A 22,242-nucleotide genomic window follows, 5' to 3' on the forward strand; every position below is an offset into this window, starting at 1 on the left:
TTTAAGAAGACTACATCCTGGGGACCTACAGCTCACTCTCAGACTGGCAAGTAGATATCCCCCAAAGGATCACTATTCACTCCCTATCCCAAGAAGACATGCCTTCCAAACACACACTAGAAATGCCTGAAAATAGGGTCAGATTTGTAATTTCCACACTGCCTGGGACTCTATTTTTTAGGGCATTCATTTTTATCTATGACGTCCCAGCTGTCATTTACCTGTCTCCATTATTTAGAGTTCTTTTTTAATGCTGTAAGAAATTCCTCTATTCTTCAGAAGCACAGGCAGAATCTTGAAGACCCTGAGGTTCAAAGCAAGGTGCTGACCACTTCTGTCCTCTGGTTCTACGTCACTCCTTATTTCCCTCTTTGTTAACATTTGCTCACCAATGACTTACTCCAGCCTTTTTCAAAACCATGGAAATAGTGTGTAATGAAAGCTATTAAAGCTGGAATATAGTGAATTTAAAACCCACTAACCAGTTTATGATAAACCCTAAACCCCAGCAACAGAGTGATACTTGGGTAACATGGGTCATTCCAATTAGATGCTGTGTGTGTGTGTGTGTGTGTGTGTGTGTGTGTGTGTGTGTGTGTGTGTTTAGCGACTCCACCCTCATACCCATCTGTCCCTTTGGGGGAATATCAGTCAACAAAGCCTAAGACTGCTCAGACCCAGCTGTGTGTCCTGGGCCCTGAGGATGAACTGGCTTCACTATAGTTTTCAGGAAACTCAAAAGGAAAAATCATTCTTTGCAGGAGTTCTTGGCGGCAGATATTCGCCAGCTACCCAACGGTGTTTACACAACTGCAGAGCCACGTCCAAATGCCTATATCCCAGAGGCAGAGGCCGCTCTTCCCTTGCCAAAACCATATGGCGCTTTGGCTCCTTTTAAGCCCAGTGAACCTGGGGCCAATATGAGGCACATAAGAAAACCTGTTATAAAGCCAATTGAAATCTGAGTATGTGAACCAATCCAGGCTTCTCAACGAGAGACACTTGAATCAGGTTTCCTCATATCCACAGCTGGAAAATATCAGCATAAGAGTTCTAACGTACAAATTATTGCAAAATATTGCAATTGACCACCAGTGGAGAACACCATGGCTTCCTTTTACACTCATCAACTACTATATTTTACATGATGTTAAGTAGGACACAGAATTGTCCTACAGTTATGGCAAGGCATATATCTGTAGTGTTTATTTTTTTTCTTTTTCACTCTATATATTGACTACCTTTCAGAAATGTATAGTCCAGGGGCTATAAAAATGCAAGAAAAATAAATCAAATTTCAGTGACGTACAGAAATTGGCAGAGTGGTCTCTGTTTATTAAAGAAGAAGAAAATGGGGTGCCAGGGTGGCTCAGTAGGTTAAGCATCTGACTTTCGGTTCAAGTCATGATCTTGCAGTTCATGGGTTCGAGCCCCACGTTGGCTCTGTGCTGATAGCTCAGAGCCTGGAGCCCGCTTCAGATTCTGTGACTCCCTTGCTCTCTACCCCTCCCCTACATGTACTCTGTCTCTGTCTCTCTCTCTCTCAAAAACAGACATTTAAAAAAATTTAAAGAAGAAAAACACAAATACTATTCAATAAATTCACTTGAAAGGGAAAGACAGAATGATTGTTTAAAAAGGAAAACATCCCAAGTAACACAGGGGTATAATTCACTTTGTTAAATAGTTGTATTTGAAATTATTGTGGTAAATGTAAATCAAATAAAAAGCAGTAAGGAGACTTGTCCTTTTTAAAGTATATTATGGTAATTCTTTTTACAAATAAAGAATCCTTTTGCTATAAAAATTTATCTTATAAATCTAGATTTTTTACAATGTTATATATAAATAAACCTGTGATTATTTTAAGTTCTGACTCCAGATTCTTAAAAATTCCAAGGAAAACATTTATAGCTTTGCATGTGACAGAATTGAAAATGAGGCCAATTCCACTTATTTCATTACTCTAATTTTATTGCATTTCACCCACGTATATTTTCCTAATTCCGTTTTTATATTTTCTCATGTATGAAAATACACAAGTAAATTTGAAAACTGATTTCACTTCATATATTCAAGCTGTATTTCATATTGGTATCAGGTATGGATTTTGTGTCATAATTCTGGGAGTAAGAAATACCACTTTTTCCTCTCCTCTACTCTCCCCACCTCTCCCCTCCCCTCCCCTTCCTCCCTTCCTTCCTTCTTCCTTTCTCTCTCTACCTCCCTCCCTCCCTCCTTCCATCCCTCCTTCCTTCATTTGATTTTTGCTAAATCAAACAAAATATTTTGCAAACCCACATCCTGCCAGACCGGAAGGAAATTTAATCTCATTCTCAGCCTACAAGTCAGTCCTGAATCTAACTGGATGGTTTGGAAAGTTATTAAGAAGTAAAGTGTCTATGATAAGTAACACTGTGTGGTTAACACAAAGAAATACTGTATACTTAAACACAAATCCTGTGTTGTAGGAATTAGTAATTGCATTAGGGATCCAAAAAATATACATGTAGGAACAATATAAGAATGGAAACATAATTTGTAACACAAAGGGATGGATGTTTAAATATTACAGGTGTGCTACTGGCTAAGAGGGGGAGGGTGCCACTGTGTGTTGGAATGGCCAGGGATCACAGTCAGATGGAACTTTTTATCTGGCCCTTAAACATAATTAAGATTTTAATAAGTGAGGAGGGGATTCCAAGTGGGGGGAAAAACCTAAGCAAAGTTTGGAAGTAAGAAGACAAAAGCTGAATTCAAGGCCCAGCGAACTGGCCCGGCTAGAACAGCATGTTCACGTTGGGGAATTGTGTAAGAGCCACAAGGAGTTTGGATCCTATCCTGTAATGAATGGCAAATCATTGAAAGGCTAGGAGCAGGACCAGTTTCAGCGTTAAGTCTGAGGAATCAGACTTTAGAAAGACACCAAAACACAAGTGTGAAAAAGAAAAGGGTAGGGAGTGAAAACCAATGACCTTCTCAAGAGAAAAAAAAGTCTAACATGCTGACAAGGCCCCCAGATTTGCAGCCTCTGTGATGATTAAATATGTGACCAAAAAGGGAAATTCTGTAGTGGAGGACAATATTTGGAACACAACTATGATTTCAGAAAAGAAATTGAATTATGACACCAGCTAGTGATAATTATAATCGTTAAAATTTCACAAGATCACTGCAGGAAACAGGGTGAAGAGAAAAAAAGCAAAGGGTAGACTGACCCCGGGCAAGCAACTACCATTATAGATCAGAATGTAGTCACTGTAAGAGAGAGAGGGAAGAAAAAAGAAAAATAGGAGAACTAGTTAGGTGTCATGGGGGCCTCTGAGGGAACATACTCACAGACTCATGATTCCTGGCTGGGATAAAAAGGCCATGTTGAGAAAATGAAAGAGGCCAAAACCTTCAGTGTTTCTTATTTTAATGGCAAGATATTACTAAATCAAACTTTTATAAATACAAAAAAAAAAGAACTTTAATATATACATACAGTTCCATCTGAACCATTATAAAAACAAATCCTACTCTAAATACTGGATGTACACACTGCCGTATGTTACAAATTATTCTATTCTAGAAATAGCAGATTTGACCTGGTCCAAATTCAGCTCTTTAAAAAGTATCCTCTTTCCAAATACAGTTCTTATGTAACATTTAATTTTTCTGCTTGTCCTATGTTGTTTTCAACGACACAGCTAGTTTCTGTTTTTCTACACACTGTTCCCTACATTTTTTTAAAGCATATTTTATTTCAGAGTGCAACAGAAACTAGCTTTTGGCCTAGGAAGCCACTAGGAAGGTAAGCCACTAGGGAAGAGCATCACTGATGACACTGCGTGCCTCCTGGGACTGTCGGTCACTGACCTCTTGTCTGCTGTCCAAAACTGGGATGAGGCACAGCAGTTTGATTCTGTCTCAACAAGTACCAGACTGAAAGTCAGACGGCTTGACAATGCATTCTGACTTTGGTTACCAATTTTAAATATTGGTCAAGGATTCCTGACAGAGGTCAAGCTAATGAGCAAGATTAAACTATTGGAGGCGGGTATAATTGCATTCTCTCTTTTACAAGCCTAAAAGCATCATGGTGTGTTTCAGAGCTGCTTCCTCTACAAATTTTGCATCCACATTGTCATGTCCTTCAAAAGCATACAGGGCTGGGAAAAAAACAAAAAGAGAGAGAAAGAGAGAGAGGAGAAAAGAGTTACTATGAAGCCATGGAACTTCTATAACATTGTGCTCGCAGCTCGTTGAAATTGTAATTCTTTTATATTTTGGTAATACACATTATTCTGAAAATGTGTGGTTAAAATTTATCAAACCTCAGCCCTAAGCAAGGTCATTTGCAGCAACCAAATGGGTTTTGAATCTCTTAAATCCTTTTAAAACCTCAAAGGTGATTATCCCTTTGGTAATTTACTCTAAGAACTAAATTGTACATTACAAACTAAGACCAACTGCAGAAAGGACTAAGTTGTAAGTAAGGGGTATTCTGGAAAGAAAAAGCTACACAGAAATGAATTGGGACTGATGTGTCAAGAGAACAGCAGGGAAATGCTAAGAGTGGAGGAATGAAATTACCTTGATTGGAGGATTCTATGTCTGTCAGTATTTCAACGAAGTAGTTCAGAGGCAGAAATTCCACACTGAATGACGACTTGTGAATCACGGAACTTGGGGGCTAAAAGAGAAACCACTTCTGGTATCAGTTGAATCTCCCCAACATGCACAAACTTACAAAAAGGGCACAGAATGACAATTGCTGCCTATATGGATACACTGAAGTGGGCAGACAGGCTCCAAAGAACATTTAGTGGGGCTGTGCTTTCCCACGGACTCACCTTTTTCTTATAGTTCTGCAGCAGTCTCTTCACGTGGTTCCGGGAAATAATGTTAGAGCTCATAGGATGGTCCCAAAGTCGACAGATCTTCTGACCAATAAGCTTTTATGCAAATTGAAAAATATGTAGAGGGGGAGTTTTAGGGCAGTGGAAACACTGTATGATACTATAATGATGAACCCATTGCATCATACACTTGTCCAAACTCACAGAATGAACAACACCAAGAGTGAACCCTAATGTTAACTATGGACTTTGGGTGATTGTGATGTGTCAGTTAGGTTCATCAGTTGTAACAAATGGACCCGTCTGGTGGGGGATGTTGATAATGAGGGAGGCTATGCGCATGTAGGGGCAGGGGGCATATGGTGAATCTCTGCACCTTCCACTCAATTTTCCTGTGAACCTAAAACTACTCTAAAAAAATTAAGTCAATAATAACAATAAAAGAACGGAAAAAATATAGAGAGGAGAATATAGCTTACAGTGCATTAAGTAAATGTACCTTGTATCTATTTATAATTTTAAAAGAATGGGGGCGCCTGGGTGGCTCAGTTGGTTAAGCAGTTAATCGGCTCAGGTCATGATCTCACGGTCCTTGAGTTCGAGCCCTGCGTCGGGCTCTGTGCTGACAGCTCAAAGCCTGGAGCCTGCTTCAGATTCTGTGTCTCCCTCTCTCTCTGACCCTCCCCCACTCACTCTCTCTCTCTCTCTCAAAAATAAACATTAAAAAAAATGAAAAAAATTTAAAAACAAGTAACTAGTCTAAAAGAGAGGCCCTTTATGGTTAATGGCCCTTGAAGAAAGGCCATTTCCTATGAGCTGTGCTTCTGAATTTTGAATAAATACTCCCTTAAATACAACCCTCAGGAAAGTAGCTTATACACTGATGTTGCCAAATTCTTTTTCTGAAATGGAGTTCATCTGCTACGCTTCAAAATCGGGTACCTGCAACTCTAAGTGATACCTTGATAGGAAACAAAAGTCTGTAGCCATGTTTCTCTGCCAATGTCTTGCCCAGAAAATTATAATTCCCTAAGAGTTTGAGAAAAAAAAAAAAAAAAAAAAAAAAAAAAAAATTAGAGACCGAACTAAATGTTCAGAGGCCTTCCCCAGAGAGATATAGCCATGGAAAGTATGCTTTGTTTTCTACCCTCGCCTTTGCTTCACTAAGCTGTGAGGAGGAGAGGGTGTTACAAAGGAAGATGATTAGGTCCAGAAAAGCAACGGACATCCCTTTGTGGGAGGACTGTGCCAGAGATACGAGTGTTCAAGGTATGCAAACAGAGCAGAGAGCTGGCCGAGGCTCTCAGGGTCAGGAAGTTTGTGGAGTCCGAGGCTCTGAAGACCTTGCTGTGGAATTTCATATTTTCTTAGTATTTCTGACTCAGAGAGCTAATATCCTCCATAAAAATAAGGAGTGTCTGGATAACCCTTTCTCTCACGTTCCTCATTCTTCCTTCGACCTGGGAATGTTTTCCTGCTGTGGTGGAAATGACAGTGGGAGGAAATGCAGTTTCAGAACCTTCTGACCTCACCTGTATTTAAATTTCTTATCAGTTTAAATGCCAAAAGCACATGTTTCCCTTGTCCCTCCCCTCAGACTCACAGACGTAAATATTAGCGTGGTTTCCTAAGAGGGGAAAATGGCTCAGTGCTTCAGGCAGGCTGTGCCAGGCAGTACAAAGCCAGAGGAACAAGCCCTTTGTGGGCGCAGCAGGGAACGGCCGGCGGGTGGGGATGGATGGGATTTCTTGGAAAGGACTGAAAAGTGAAACAATTCAGTTGACTTTAGCCCAAAACAAGTAAATGCTCCCTTTACAAGAAGAAACTGAAGGACGTTCATACCAAGGCTTATGGAGAGAATAAAATATAATTCAGGATTACCGGGGGAAGCCGCACAATGATGCTGAATTTTAGTTTTTCATTTTTCTCTGTATTGTCCAGATCTACAAGAAAGGTAGATTGGCAAATAAAACAAACCTCCACTTTAATATCTGAGCAAGCCAAATACTACTTTAGTGGTTCATTCTGATAACACACATCCCAACCTTGTATTCTCATGTTAAGTCTAACAATACCTTGAAAATTTTAGTTTGTGTCTCTGAATAAAAGGGCTTTGTTTTTATTGAAGCTGTTTCTATATGGCGTGGAACATGGCTGCCAGCCACAGAACAATTTTACTAACTTAAAACAGAAGGCACCTTGAGGAATGGCAAATACTTTAACACACATTAACAAAACTCATCTATAAAATACCACAATGAGTAATTTCAGCAAGTGATTATACTAGGGGCTGTCGAGTGCAAATTCATGTAAGCCCTGCATCTCTTAACTTTTCTTGCATTTCAAGCCTAAGTCTGAGATGACAGAGTTAATCAGCTGAAAGTAAGCCATTTCATGACATTTTCTTGAGAAACAAGCCTTCAGAGTCTCGTATCCTCAAGTGCCCCCGTGTACAGAGAAGGAATGTAATAGCTGTGTGTGGACTGAGAAGCCCTTTGGGGCCTCTTGAAGGTCTAAGGCACTTTAAATGAGCCCAAAGGCTGGTTACAGGAAATGAACAGGACCAACGGCATATTACGTGGAATCCATTGCCAAAGGCCAATGAGGATCCCCTTGTTCCGCTACTAAGAATTTCAAGATTTAACGCAGAGCATTCAACAGGGCACAGGGCACTCCTGAGTGCAGCGAGGCCCCGTGTGATCCCACAGGGTCACACCCACGAAGCCAGCCTGACGGTGCTCAGCCTGGAGCACTCTGGCAGTCTGGCACTCTGGCAGACTCAGAGCCTCGTACCTTTCATGAGCCTTGTGACAGCTGTTTCCGTGAGAAGCAACACTCCGCTGTCAATGTAATGCAGCAGGTTGTGCAAAGGGAGACAGTGGACACCCAGGATCGTGTGCAGAGTGTGAAAACCTAGCAGAGAGATCAGGAGGGTAAACACAGTCGGCCAGCATCCCAGCCTTCCAGAGGAAAGGAATTCGGTGATGAAGATAAAGCGCTCAGCTTGGTCCCTTGGCACCTAGAGTCAAATAAACGCTGCTAGAAGACAAGGTCCAAGTTTCCTTCTTTGTGTTATCACGACCAAGTAGTGCTCTGGGTACATAGTAAGTTCTCAACAAGAATGTACTGCCTTCACCTCATGTCCCTTCCTAGGCAAACAGACAAAATGCAAGGCCTGCCCAATGAAAAATAGTTTTACAGTTTAATAGGTTTGCGATTCTACAGTAAGATGGCAAAAGAGAACAATTAACAAGAATTTCAAACCCCATATGGCCAGGCCAAAAGGCTGATAGATGGGGACCACGTTGTTGAAGAGGAAACATTTTGGACCAGAAGAGGACAGTCTATATGCCTGATCTCTGGGTATGCCCTAAAGAAAGGCTTTGGGGGTCTACTTGAAGTAAATTATAAAAAAGAAAAATGTAAATAATATGGTCAGATAGCATATCTATAGGAATTCAACAGAGAAGATGGCCCACCCTCATACCTAAGTCCTGTGGGGAGGGTTACTCAAACACTCAGAAACCTAGAGTTCTAAGTACACTGTTAGCAACACACAATAAAAACAGGGGTGCCTGATGGCTCAGTCGATTAAGCGTCTGACTCTTGGTTTCAGCTCAGGTCATGATCTCACGGTTTGTGAGTTCGAGCCCCGCATGGGGCTCTGCGCTGACAGCACTGGAGCCTTTTCAGGATCCTCTCTCTTTCCTGTCTCTGCCTCTCTCAAAATAAATAAATAAACTTTAATAATAATAATAATAATAATATAATAATAATAATAATAAATAAAAACAACATCCATGGGAGAAGAAGATAGCACTCCAGCAGATAATCAGAAAAGCCCTCTTGGAAAAGACAGCATAGAAGGGGACCTTTGAAGGGTAAATGCGATTCCTGTGTGTGGAAATGAGGCCAGAGAACATACAGAGTGGCGACAGTTTAAAAAAAAAAAAAAAGCCAGGCTTGTCATGAGCAGACCAAAGCTAGAATCCTGCCGTGTTGCTTACTCACCATAGGTAACTAAGCCCCTATAATCCTGTTTCTTCATCCCTAAAATGGAGCCACCAGTACGGTTCCCACAGTGTGGCTTTGAGAACTAGAGCAAAGTCTATGAAGCGCAGAGCACGTGGTAGAACAACAGTGACAAATAACAAACACGTATTGAGGCCTTCAGTCTAGGCACTGGCCAACTTGATCCTCATACAACACTATTAGGTGGGAACTACCTGATTCCCATTTTATAAATGGGGAAACCAAGATCCATAGGCACTAAGAAGGTTGCCCAGAATCATACCATTAGTAAGTGGCAGAGCTAAATTTGAAGGCAGGCTATGGAATTTTAGCCTATAACATTACCCTGCACCAATAACTGGCAGCTGGGTTAACAGGACAACAGGAACAGAGGCCCAAAAGTGAGAAAGTACAGGGCATGTTCAGAAAGCATTAAATGACCCAGCTGAGTTGGAATCAGGTGTATGAGAGGAATGGTAGGAGGTAAGGCTGGAATGGTTAGTTTATTTAACAAATCAGACGCCTTCCAGACACCAGGCAAGGAGCTGGGTACACGATAATGAGCAAAACAGACATCACTGCTGCTCCCATCCACCTTCCGGTCTGAAGGGAAGACAATCAGATAGTCACAAAATATACATTCTTAAAAATGTGATCAGTTCCATGAAGGAAAAGTGCAGGGTGCCCTGAGTATTGGCAGGGACTAAATGCTGAATGATGGCAAGGAATATCTTATTTATTAGACTCTGGAGAGGGATACTGAAAGTTTCTGAGCAAGATGGAAAAAGGATTTCAGTTTTACTCTTGGAATATTAAAATGGCAACAGGCAAAGAATGGACTGGAGTATCAACACTTTGCTACAAGAGGTATGGAGACTTACAGGAGGCTACTGCATGAACCTGCACCAGAGGTGATGAGGGCATTGACCCTGAAAGAGGAAGGGAGGGATTGGGGGAGACACGTGGCAACAGGTACAGAATTGGAAACTGAGGGGGTGTGGATAGGGAATAACAAAGGATCACAGCCTAATCTTAGGAATTTACATGACAAGGGAATGATGCCCAAAGAGCAGGAACTTGAATTCAGAGCCATCATGGAGTTTTCTGTCTCTGAGCCCATGAATCATGAGCAATGAGGGACTGAGTCCGAAGTTCTGGCCACATCAAGGGTCAGATAAAGTGAGGACTCTGCCCACAAACAGATGTTAATGGGCTGACAGCTGGAGGAGTCCACTGGCTTCTCTGAATCCAAAAAAAAAAAAAAAAGTGACTTTTACTAACTAATCAACAACATGAGATTTTTCACATGGATTTGGACATTCTTCCTAAGATTAAAAACTGTTGTGAAATTAGTTCTCAAGAAAAGTTTACCTAAGCGTCCTATAGGTTTCCTGGATTCAAAATCCCTTCTCCAGCCCTGTGTCTGTGTCCTGGAAACCCCTGATGACGCTTCATTCTCTATCCCTAGGGCATAACCCCACATCCAACAGTCCTTTCTTGGCTGCCTCCACACATCAGCTCCAAGTAACAGAGCCAACTGGCTCCAAGTAGGCATCAGTTCCAAGGCAGAGCTTTTGCAGCCCCCGTCCGCATCCTCCGAGGCTCCTGGCCTCAGGTAGCCAGTGAGGGGAACCCAGGCTCCCTTCAAACTGCAAATGCTCCAGCTATGGTTAAACCGTGACTTCCTTTTCGGGGTCCTTGTTGCCTTTTCCTCTTTAACCAAATGGATTACAAGTTTCTGACCCTTGGAACTCAAACAGTTCTCACTAATCCAGGAGGCTTGGAAAGCAAGCACACAAACACAAGGACATGGGAAAACACCGGTGTTTACACACACATACACATGCACACCCACGTGATCCAACCTCACTTCACCTCTATTTCCACGTCAAATGAGGGAAACAAAGATTTAAAAGAAGAGGAGAGAGGGATACTGCTCTTACTTGACCCATGGACACAAACCATTAAGTGTACTCCTAATTATGCTCAGCCACTATGGATAACACTTTTCCACCATGTTTCCCCTCCTTACACATGCCTGTGGAAGAATGTGATGTTCCACAGAAAGTAAAGTCTTCTGATCTCCCAAGTATAATGTTTTCCCCATGAGTCACGTTCATTTATTTACAAAAGAGGCTTGAACATCCACAGTGAACAAATCTGGAAGTGTCAATCATTCCTCTAACAAGTCTTTTGTGTTCATGACAAATAAGAGCTTAAGGCAGAGAGCTATAATATAGTTTTCATGAAATCCCTTTAGTCTTTCTAGAGGGCATCTTGCAATTCAGATTCCATCAGGATCATTTAAAGCCATCTATAATGTTCATGAATGGTCACTTTCAGATCCCTACAAAATCAAAAGAAACTCTTTTTGTACCTCCACTACAAGCAGCTCTTATAAGATAAGGTGTATGGATAGAGAAAGCATGAAGGATTCCAAAGCATGAAGGATGTATCACAAATGCTGACAAGCCAAGACTGCTGTGGGGATTCCTGGGCCCATAAATAGTCAATGTTTCAGCATCAACTAATTCAAATGGAATATAAAATTCAAGAGACAGCACAGAATAGTAGCTAAAAGCACAGATTCTGGAGCCAGACTGCCTGGATTTGAATACTGGCTCTGTTGCTTAATAGCTGTGTGACTTTTAGGCAAGTTGCTTAGCCTTTCTGTGCTTCAATTTCATCATCATAAAAGGGGAAGAATCATAAGTGGAACCCTATGAAAGTGCCATTTTTGTTGGTCAAAAACTGGTTGGATATTGACAATTTAATGTGGTTCAATTTAAGTTCCTACCATTTAGGACTGGTATGAAGATTCAATGTGCTTATTTATATAAAGTACTTAGAACAGTAATGGGCATAAAATGGGCACCATACTCATACTGGTTTAAATTTTTTTTGTGTGTTTATTTTTTTTGAAAGAGAGACAGACAGAATGTGAGCAGGGGAGGAGCAGAGTCAGAGAGGGAGACACAGAATCTGAAGCAGCCTCCAGGCTCTGAGCAGTCAGCACAGAACCTGACTCAGGGCTCAAACCCCTGGACTGTGAGATCATGACCTGAGCCGAAGTCAGACACTTAACCTACTGAGCCACCTAGGCTCCCCGATCCTGGTTTAAAATGAATAAATAAAAGAATGAATTACTAGTATATTATTGGATAGATGTATGTGTATAAATAAACAAAACTGGCTGATAAACATTATGTAGTGATAGTTATCATAAAGCTTAACACTTGTCAGAACTTAGATGTAATGAACACAAAGCCGATGGGAGCTTATTTGTTTCGTATAAAGGATACTGATTTATATACACCTGTTCCCAACTGGACTTCTGTTAATTTTTGTAACTGCTCTAATTTCTAGCACAGTACATGGAATGGAATTTAAAAAACCAACAAATTGTTTACTGAATGAACAAATGACCAATTAAATGAATGACTGCATACGCACATGCCAAGGTTGTTTTGAGGCCTGACTTGCTCCTGTTTCAAAGTCCTAAGGGCAATTTTTAGCTTCCAAGCACATAAGAATCAGCTCAAGTTCTGACACCCAGCCAGACCCACTTCCTTCTGAGTGTTAACTTTCTCAATCAGATAAACTAAGCCTGGAGACATCAGAGAAAGATCTCCATGAATCATCTTCACTGGTTCAAAGTATCTTAGCAAGCTGCATGGGGACCAGCCTAGGCTCCCTAAAGTTAGTGACAAGGCATAGCATAGTTTAATAATTGGAGAGATCTGGTCTGCAGAGAACCAATGTCAGGCCCATCTCTCACGGTGACGCCAGATACCCAATTTCTCAGACACAGGAGATCACATCCTTAAACTCATAATGTGCCAAGACTGGGACCACATGAAGAAGAAAAAACAAATTTCTTACAACAAAAGACAAAAGAGCCAAGACTTACCGGGAGGCAGCGGTAAAAACAAACTCTTGGTAGCTTCCAGAATCCTGGTCATGATGTGAAAGACTTTAAATTCAGCTGCACTGGCCCTCCCACTGCTGGGTAAAACAACACAGCCACAGTCAGCCAAGGGTTAATCTCTAAAACCCTGTTTGTAGGGGCACCTGGGTGACTCAGTCAGTTAAGCCTCTGACACTTGATTTTGGCTCAGGTCATGATCTCACGGTTTGTGAGATCGATCCCCGTGGGGCTCTGTGCTGACAGTGTGGAGCCTGCTTGGGATTCTATCCTTGCCTCTCTCTCTGCCCGTGCTCCACTCATGTGCACTCTCACTCTCTCAAAATAAACAAACATACATTAAAAAAAAATCTGTTTTTCTAAGCAGTGGCTCTGAGTACCTAACAGAGATGGAATTCATGCTAATGGTGAAAGGCTAGGCCCTGCTGAAAGCCTCATAAGTATGATGGCGACCATCAGTCTAAAGCCTAGAATCTAACCAGACAGAAGGCACATAAATGATAAATGGTATTAATTGAAATTCCCCTTCCTAGCAGTCCTGAGCTCACACGTCCCTCCCTCCTCATCAACCACATGTCAGGGAAAGAGGATGGGTGAAGTAACAGGGCGATTCCCTAAATACTGAGTATAGAATTAAGATACACAGTGTCAGGGCTGGTGACAACTGCTGTCAACTGTTAACTTCCAAAAAAGCTTTGCCCAAACAGGCAGCAATTAGGGTTGTTTTAACTCTTTGCACACCTTGATAAAAGAGAGCAAGAGATACTTGCGTACAAGTGGGGAACACAGGGGTGAAGACTGTGTTTTCTCCAACTGGTTTCCATTATCTGGCAGACGAGATCCAGCTGGAGGATAAAGACAGCCTGTTAGCCTTTGCCCATACCCTCTCCCTCAGGGGTCCCTATAGCTAGCCCTCCACAGGCCTGATGGGCACGCTCAGGGCAGCTGGCATGTGGCCTGTGCCCAGACACAGAACCAGCCTTTCTGCAGTCCATTCTGAGGCACTGGAATCCAAAATGGAAAGACTGAAAATGCACACCAGAGTCTAACAGAGACCCTTCTGTCTATGCAGGCAGTGCCCCAACTGAGCTTCCCCAGCCTGGTTAACAGGCCCTCAATCATAGGCCCTCTGCCATCAGCGAAGGTCAAGTCCAACTGGATTTGTTCTAGGCCTGGTACATGACAAAGGTCAGCGGCTGACAGTGAGAAGAAAGGAGACACAGAAGAGAATGGAGGTCCTGAGTGTCGACTGTGGAGTAAGACTGCTTTCAAGTCCAGGTCATACATTTGACTAGTTTGTCAGCAACAGAGCAGTCTCCATGGGGCTGTTGCCAGCCATGAATCCATGCACTACACGTGTAGGCTTAAGGACAGGGGGCACAGGGGGCAAATCAGAAAGGATCTCCATACAGGCACAGGCATAAGAGTTTATTCTCAGTGACAGAGATTCTCAGTTTCTCTTTGGCTGAAATCAGGTAAGATAACTCATAAGCAATATAGTCTGGTTCTGCAGCAACTTCCTCCATTTGTTTTAGAAAGCCTGTTTAGCCACCCTCCCGAGAGGATTGGGAGACAAGGCTGTTTGCTGCTGGGCAGGAGCAGGTGGATTTGGCCTCCATCAGTGGCAGCCAAGTCTAGTCATGGGTATTGAGTTTTCTGAGGCTACAGCTCTACCACTTCTGGTCCTATTAGTTCTGGTGGTTGTTAACACAAACTGCTGTTAAAAGTTTTATGTGGGGGCGCCTGGGTGGCTCAGTCAGTTGAGCGTCCCACTGCAGCTCAGGTCACGATCTCATGATCTGTGGGTTCGAGCCCCATGTCGGGCTCTATGCTGATGGCTCAGAGCCTGGAGCCTGCTTCCGATCCTGTGTCTCCCTCTTCTCTGCCCCTCCTCCATCTCACTTTGTCTCACCCTGTCTCTCAAAAATAAATAAATGTAAAAAAAAATTAAAAAAAGTTGTATGTGATTAACTGCAAGGAAGCATGACGCCTGAACAAAAATCCTTTAACACATTGGAAGGTGAAATTTAAAGTCAACAGAAGGAATGATGACAGATGGACATGTTAAATAATTGTGTTATTAAAGGACAAAGAAAGCAAGTTAATGTCAGCATGGGAAGATCAAGAACACGTTCATAAATTGAGTTCCTGGGTATAGTTTTACTACAAAGAATTATTATTATTTAAGAAAGTTTCAATGCCGGAGAGCCAGAGCTACTCAGTCGGTTAAGCGTCTGATTCTTGATTTCAGCTCAGGTCATGACCTCACGGTTCATGAGTTTGAGCCCTGCATCGGGCTTTGTGCTGACTGTGTGGAGCCTGCTTGGGATTCTCTCTCTCTCTCTCTCTCTCTCTCTCGCTCTTGCTCTCGCTCTCTCTCTTTCTCTCTCTCCACCCCCCCCCCCACACACCGCTTGTGGTCTCTTTCAAAATAAACAAACAAATTTGGGGGGAAAAAAAGATGAAGAAGAAAGTTTCAGTGCCCTGCTTGTAAATATCAATATATGAGGATTCCAACCTCTCCTAATGTATTAAAAACTGTGAAATTCAAAGATACTATTTAAAAAGACACTGGTGAGGGGCACCTGGGTGGCTCAGTCGGTTGAGCATCCGACTTCGGCTCAGGTCATGATCTCGTGGTCTGTGAGTTCAAGCCCCGCATCAGGCTCTGTGCTGACAGCTCAGAGCCTGGAGCCTGTTTCAGATTCTGTGTCTCCCTCTCTCTCTCTGCCCCTCCCCTGTTCATGCTCTGTCTCTCTCTGTCTCAAAAATAAATAAAACATTTAAAAAAATTAAAAAAAAATAAAAAGACACTGGTGATTGTAATAAAGGCAGAAAACTATAAAAGGTAATAAAATTAAACAAGAAATTCAATCAGGGCTATACCTAATACATATATGCAAACATATATGTTCACACACTGGTCATTTGCATACTGTTCTTACCCAAACTTGGAGAAATGGAGTGTTCTTTCTCTTTATGTGAATTTAAATACTTCAAGAAACTGGTCTACCACACTATTTCTAGGTTCTTAGTAGGGTCACACCTGAACTCCATACACTTTCTGAGAGACTCAAGACTGCCTCAAAATTCAAACTGGTCACACCACTTCTATTTACACATGGACTGGTGTTATTAATTTGGATCACACAACTTCAGTGAGTGACTACTGGCTACTGAGTAGATAAGCTACCAATCCCACCAGCAGATTCTAATGTGGGAGTATTTATACAACTGAGCTAGAATCTGGCCTAATTGGGCTGTTAGGCACTCATTAAGAATTTAAGTTCAAGTTCTCTCATGTCTTCATAAACCTCCATGTACAGAAATCATTACCTATGGTTTAATAAGGAGTTAGAAGATGCCAAGATGACATATGACATATGAACATTTGGCAACCATGCCAAGTTCATTACTGTTCTATCCTTCCATGAACATAAAAATCACCATTTGAAGGAACTGCAATAAACTACTTTCATAACATTGCTTTTTTGGTTCTTTTTCCCCTTTATTCAATCTCCAGCACCAAATATACTGGTTTGAGGACAGGAAATCTGTAAAAAACCTAATCTGAAAAACTGAACCATATACTGGGAGCTACATACTGGGAGACCAGGGTGGAAGGAGCATGATAGAGAACAAAAAAGCAAAACTAACCAGTTTTGAAACATAGTCCAGAACCATCTGTTCAATTTTCTTCTTTTCTACACCCTGTAGGTGTCTCAGAAGATGGTCTTTTAGCTCAGACACCATCTGAAAACAGGATACAGATTAGATAAGTCACAACCTGCCCACTCACACCTGCTACTGGTTTAAACTAGATCCATTTATTAACACTCTTTACCAATATGAAAAATACTGGGTCTGAAGGTCCCACCAGCAGAAATGTACAAACCCATTGTGTTACTTCAATAGGCATAAGTCAAGGGCACCAACGTTCTCCTCAAGAGGAACTACTGATGATTCCCTCAGTGAGCAGCCAAGAATCAGATTCCCATCCTTAATTAGAATTCTCCAGAGAAGCTGGGAAAAACCATTAACTTAGAAGTCTTTGGGATGTACCAGATGGTTGAAGTCTAGTGCTCCCAGCCCTGGAGAACTAAAAGGAACTACTCTAATCATAGAACAACTGGGAGTTGGAGGGGGGGAGGCATGGTGTGGGACCTTTGGAAGGACACAGGCAGGAGTAAAAAGGAAATGCATCAGATACCTCCCTCTGCGCAGTGGTTACAGACACTGAATAAAGCCCCTACATGGAAAAGTAATGAACTTATTGATTCTATTGCCTCCAAACAGGCTTGTATACCTACTCTGTTCTTGGAGCTCACCAATCAGTGTGGCATCCCAGCCCTCTCCACCTTTTGTTTTTCTGTCTCCTTCCTTTCTTTTCCCCTCCCCTTTGCCTAGATGCCCTACTCAGCTAGATGCCCTCCTGGCTAGAGAGATTTTTGCATGAATAAACACCATGAGAATCGTACAATTGACATTATATGTGCACATATCTTCTATTTTAGCAGATTTGCATGTATAACATCCTAAGCAAAACTTAGCCTGTGGCATTCTGGGCCATGTGTTCATCAATTAGGCTTAAATTTTTTTGATTTATGACTATTGCATGCTTTTTTGTGCTTTTCAATTTTTCTATAATAGCCATAAAGATGAAAATTTAAGTCACCCATAATCCTATCATCTATGTAAACATTTTGAATTTTTTATTTTCCTTTTCTCTAGTGTGCACATTCATTCTAATGTTTCCTAATTTGTTTTTTTTTCATATAATAGTTTATGTCACTAAATATTCTTAACCACACAGGTTGTGATGGCTGCACAGTATTCAATTTTAGGAAAGTACTAGAATTATTTATTCCCTTCTTACACATTATGAGATGCTTCTTATGCAAGTGTTAATAGTACTGAAAAAAATCCTTATACAATATTTGTTTGCCATATCCCCAATTATTTTCTCAGGCTAAATTCCTAGAAATGGAATTTGTTGGGTCACGTACTTAAGGTTTGTAGAGACACTGCCGAAAGACACAGAGACACTGTGGTTATACTAATTTTTAGCCACATCACATGAGACTGCCCAATTTCCCGTATGCTGAACTTTGTAATTTTTAAATTTTTGACAATTTGATACACACATACATAAATTTTTTATATTAGATTCTTTAATCTATCTAATATTTTTGTTGGTTTATGCTATAAAGTAGTGGTATTTGGGATAGGGGGACTTCAATTGTCTTTTCCAAATAGCCAGTCATTGATTGAAAATTCTTTCTTTCCATGGTGATTTTTAAATGCCTCATTTATCATACACTGAACATTCAGATTAAAACTAGAGTCTCCGGACGGTCTATTTTGTACCAGCACCACATTGTTTCAATTATCGTAGCTCAACAACATACTTAGCTATCTGGCAATGCTAGTTCCAGTCCTCTTTGTCAAGTGAGTCACTTGGTCAACTGTCAGAGAAATTTCATTGGCTTGTTAGTTGTAATTTTATTAAACCTAGAAGCTAAGGATTTGGAAATGGAATAATGTTTTTCATTTACTTTTCTAACTGGTTAATCCTAATAAAAAAGAAAATAAATTTAGAATCACCAGTTTATTAACTTTTTCCTTATTATTTCCCATTTCCCCAGTTGATTATTTTATTTGTTTGTTGCACTGGACAATCATAGCATCTTCTTTTACTTTTGTTTCTTATTGCACTGTATAGAATTGCTAGAACAATATAAAATTTTAGTGAAAATAGCAAGGATCCTTAACTTCCTTCTGATTTTAACAGGAATGCCCCCAACATTCCATTAAGAAGGGTGTTAACCATTAGTATTAGAATATCTTTTTGCCTAATTGATGTATTCCAGGAGTGGGATTTTACTTTTATCAATTTTAAGCACCTATAAAGATGATCTTTTTTTTCCCTCTTTGAATCAGTGATATGATGAATTACATTAATGTATTTGCTAATATTAAGCCTTCCTAGAAAAAAGCCCACCTGACCATGCCATATTTTTCAAATGGACAACTGGAAAATATTTTAATTAAGCTTGTGGTATCTATGTTTATAAGTAAAAGTGGTCATTGTTAGATTTTAGTTTTAAGGTTATGCTAGCTTTCTAAAGTGACTGAGAAGCTTCCCATTTTTTTCCCCCCCAAAAATAATTTACATAGCATGGGGATGATCTAGATCCTTAAGCCAGTTTGAAAGAACTGACTCATTAAATAATTTGGTGACTTTTTTGAGGATAATTTTTGACAATTTTTTCAAATTATTTATGGTTATTGTGCTTTCAAGGACTTCTATTTCTTCTTGGCTCAAGTTTGGTATTTCTCTTTATTAAGGAAAATTTAACTGGAATTTTCAAATGTGTTCTTCTCATATTTTAAAATTTTCCGTAATTTAATGTAATGGATTACCCCATTCCTAAGCCTGTACAGTATTAAAAATATTTTATTAAACTTGTCAGATGTCTCTTTAATCATTTTTTAAAACATATTTTGGATTTATTTACCAATTCCGCTCTTACAGTAATTTATATAACTCTCTTTGGTCTTCCTACAGTAGGACTTCTTGAGAAAGAATACTTTATTCTGTTGTGTTTTAAACCCCAAATACAAATGCCACAGAGACATTGTTCTTCCCTTGTTTCAAAAACTCAGTGGAGTACATTTCCTTACGATGTTCCGTAATTATATATTTTGGGGGGTGACTGATTTATGTATGTCTCTCCCACTAAACTATAAATTCTAAAAGTGCAGGGGTGCCTAGGTGGCTCAGTTGGTTAAACGTCTGACTCCAGATTTCAGCTTCAGGACCTCATGGTTCATGAGCCCAGCGTTAGGCTCTGTGCTGACAGTGTGGATCCTGCTTGGAATTCTCTCTCTCTCTCTCTCTCTCTCTCTCTGCACCCCCCGCCACTTGCACGTGCTCTCTCTCTCTCTCAAAATAAATAATTAAACCTTAAAAAAAATCCAAAAATGCAGAAATCTTATCTGTGTTGCTTAACCACTGACCACACAGGGCCTACAGGGCTGATAACAGCTATATGTTAAAAGAATGAATGAATGAATGAATGTGAATGAAAAGAATGAATGAAAGATAAGGTTAGCATGAGAAGTACAATCTAGCCCTTTCCCCTTTTCTTGAAGCCTATCATTTTCCAGCACCCAAATGGCCCACAGACTGCTTACCAGACCCATAAGCAGTCTCTGGTGGTTGTCCTCCTCCTGGAAGAGGGGTGTTAATCTTGGCTCTGAAATTAAACAGAGCACGAGTCAAGCAGAGTGGTTTTCAGAAAATGGGCTAGAAGAAGAGAAATCAGCCTGGGTTTCCCTTCTCTGACTTATTGGGAAAACTGAACACTTTGTTGATAGGATGAAATTTTTCATTACATGTGTGACCTATTCCTACAAGCTGAACTTATCACTCAGGTGATACGCAGCTCTATTCTAACAGAGGTAGAGACTAGGAAAGAAAGAAAATGAGGAACACATTTCCCAACACCAATAGGATCTGGCTTTGATTCCTCTTCAACATGAAAACTCACCACTAAGAACCTCTGCTTCACTGGTGTCAGGGAGACTTGCGTCCTCTCTTACTGCCAAGGAGGGCATAACTCAGGGACAGGGACTTGGTGAAAGGATCGCATGACTCCCTTCTTTGTGACCCCCTGTAGTTTAGTGACCTTGAGAGTCACAGAACTGAGGGGACCTGTCAATTCCTGCATCAAATAATACTAACTGAAACAAGTTATCCAACTAAAAGGTAACTAGATCAAGATGGGAAAGTGACAGGGAAGGGGCAGGCAAGCACAGTCTCACTAGATGTGCCCTCACACTCCTCTAACAGCACCTAGGTGCCCTGCTCCTCCTCTCCTGCAGCACCTGAGCCACAGCACCTGTCAAGAGAGCAGAACTTCCCCGCTCAGCAGGCTGGTGACCCTATGTGGGATGGCACAGAGGCCTCTTGACCCCTTTGGATAAATTCTACTGGATCCTACACAACCTTCCTGATTTAGATGAAGTCATTCCAAATTTGACTCCAGCAGTCCTGAATTTCACACAGATTGTTCTGTTTCTGTTAGCAATGACGTTCTTCCTAGGAAACTAGTACAAACTAAGCACGTGAAAGGAAGGGACAAGTCCCTAATGTGCCCTCAAAAAGGATACTGGTCACAGGATGCAAACTGGCCAAAAGTACAGGGGCAGGAGTGACGGACACGACAAAATCCTGGACAACCAGCAACACTTCCCAGATTGCAACATTCCCAGCAGTACGTGGAGGGTGAGCATGAATCAGACACATTCACACCCTGGCCGCTGGGCAGGACTCTGGCTAGTGGCAGAACCCCCTGGCTTCAGGCACGGATGGCCTGGTAACACAGGCTGAGGATGGTTCCCTTGGGGCTGTTCAGTGAGCACAGGCTCTGTCGGCCTGGGCTGGATGACAAGTTCACTATCATGGTTCACATGGGCTGTGCACACAGCTGCAGGATGTACCCCAACACACTATATAAAATAATTTCTGTTAGGGTCACCCAATATGTACCTAAACACCCGAGCCTATAAAACAACAGTGGGATATAAAAATAACAGCTTTTCAAATGGAGGCTGGCCTCTATGAGGCATGAAAGGGTTCCAGGGGCAAAACCACAAAAAACTTGCACCTGGGTACGCTTAACATTCTCTTCCCCCAGTTTCACCTGGACAAACACCCTGTTCATCAAGACTTACCTCAGACGTTGCTCCCTCTGGGAAGGCTTTTCTCACCTCGCTCTCTTCCCCAATCACCCCCACTCCTGACCCACTCCCTCCCCCACTATGGTTCTATAACACCTGTCACCTGGTTTAGAAACCATGTGTTAGCACCTCTTCCTCACACATTCATGACAAAGCAGCCACCTCAGGTATCCCCTGCACCAAGCGCTGTGCTGTATGAGGCACTATAAACATCAGCCCATTCACACTCATTTTCTCCTCACCTTGCCCTGAAAAGGATAGACGGCTTGCCCAGGAGCACACTGAGAGCACTGTGGACAAACTGGAAGTCAAGCCAAGTTCTGTCCAGGTCCAAGCCTGTGCTCTTCCCCCATAACCACACAGCTCACCCAGAGACTCCTCATCTTTGTACCCCTATGGCCTAGCCTAGTGAGTGCCCGAGTGTTAACCAAGTCACAGACTCTCTCATGATCAGCCCGCTGGAAAGAAATCAGCTCTAGGCCAGGGGAACTGCCCAAGTGCATCCTGTGGGTACAGCCACAGGGCATGGTAATTAGATCAAGTCCATGAAGAAAAATAATGAAAACCACAAGGCTAACACTGAAGGACTGGCCCAGCAAAAGTACATTCAGCAGCTGCCCCTGCAGGTCCTGGTGCCAAGACAGACAGGGAAGGAGCTGGGTGGTCCCTCTAACAGGAAGATATTCAAGGGTACTGCCTTCATTATACTATTGGGTG

The 22,242-nt window shown here is 41.6% G+C and overlaps 2 protein-coding genes across 15 annotated transcripts in view; one reads left to right on the plus strand and one right to left on the minus strand.

Annotated features, from left to right (window-relative positions):
• CCDC146 (coiled-coil domain containing 146) overlaps positions 1-1,308 on the plus strand; it is a 115,312-nt gene extending 114,004 nt beyond the window's left edge. For all 4 annotated transcript variants that reach the window (XM_030307818.1, XM_030307816.1, XM_030307820.1 and 1 more), the window contains one exon: positions 762-1,308. In XM_030307818.1, coding sequence (XP_030163678.1) covers positions 762-965 — 204 coding nt within the window. In that variant the 3' untranslated portion in view covers positions 966-1,308. The remainder of the gene's footprint in view (positions 1-761) is intronic.
• Positions 1,309-3,401: 2,093 nt separating this feature from the next.
• The window catches only part of LOC115508823 (gamma-secretase activating protein), a 90,746-nt gene continuing 71,905 nt past the window's right edge, over positions 3,402-22,242 (minus strand). For 5 of the 11 annotated variants that reach the window (XM_030307826.2, XM_030307825.1, XM_030307822.2 and 2 more), the window contains 9 exons: positions 19,978-20,039; positions 16,438-16,533; positions 13,555-13,625; positions 12,766-12,860; positions 7,638-7,757; positions 6,726-6,787; positions 4,839-4,940; positions 4,579-4,678; positions 3,402-4,154 (listed from right to left, as the gene is read on the minus strand). In XM_030307826.2, the coding sequence (XP_030163686.1) occupies positions 4,063-4,154; positions 4,579-4,678; positions 4,839-4,940; positions 6,726-6,787; positions 7,638-7,757; positions 12,766-12,860; positions 13,555-13,625; positions 16,438-16,533; positions 19,978-20,039 (800 nt within the window). In that variant the 3' untranslated portion in view covers positions 3,402-4,062. The other 6 variants (XM_030307823.1, XR_003967124.1, XR_003967125.1 and 3 more) reach the window with 6 other exon arrangements.

This window comes from Lynx canadensis, chromosome A2 (assembly GCF_007474595.2).
Source record: "Lynx canadensis isolate LIC74 chromosome A2, mLynCan4.pri.v2, whole genome shotgun sequence".
NCBI lineage: Eukaryota > Metazoa > Chordata > Mammalia > Carnivora > Felidae > Lynx > Lynx canadensis.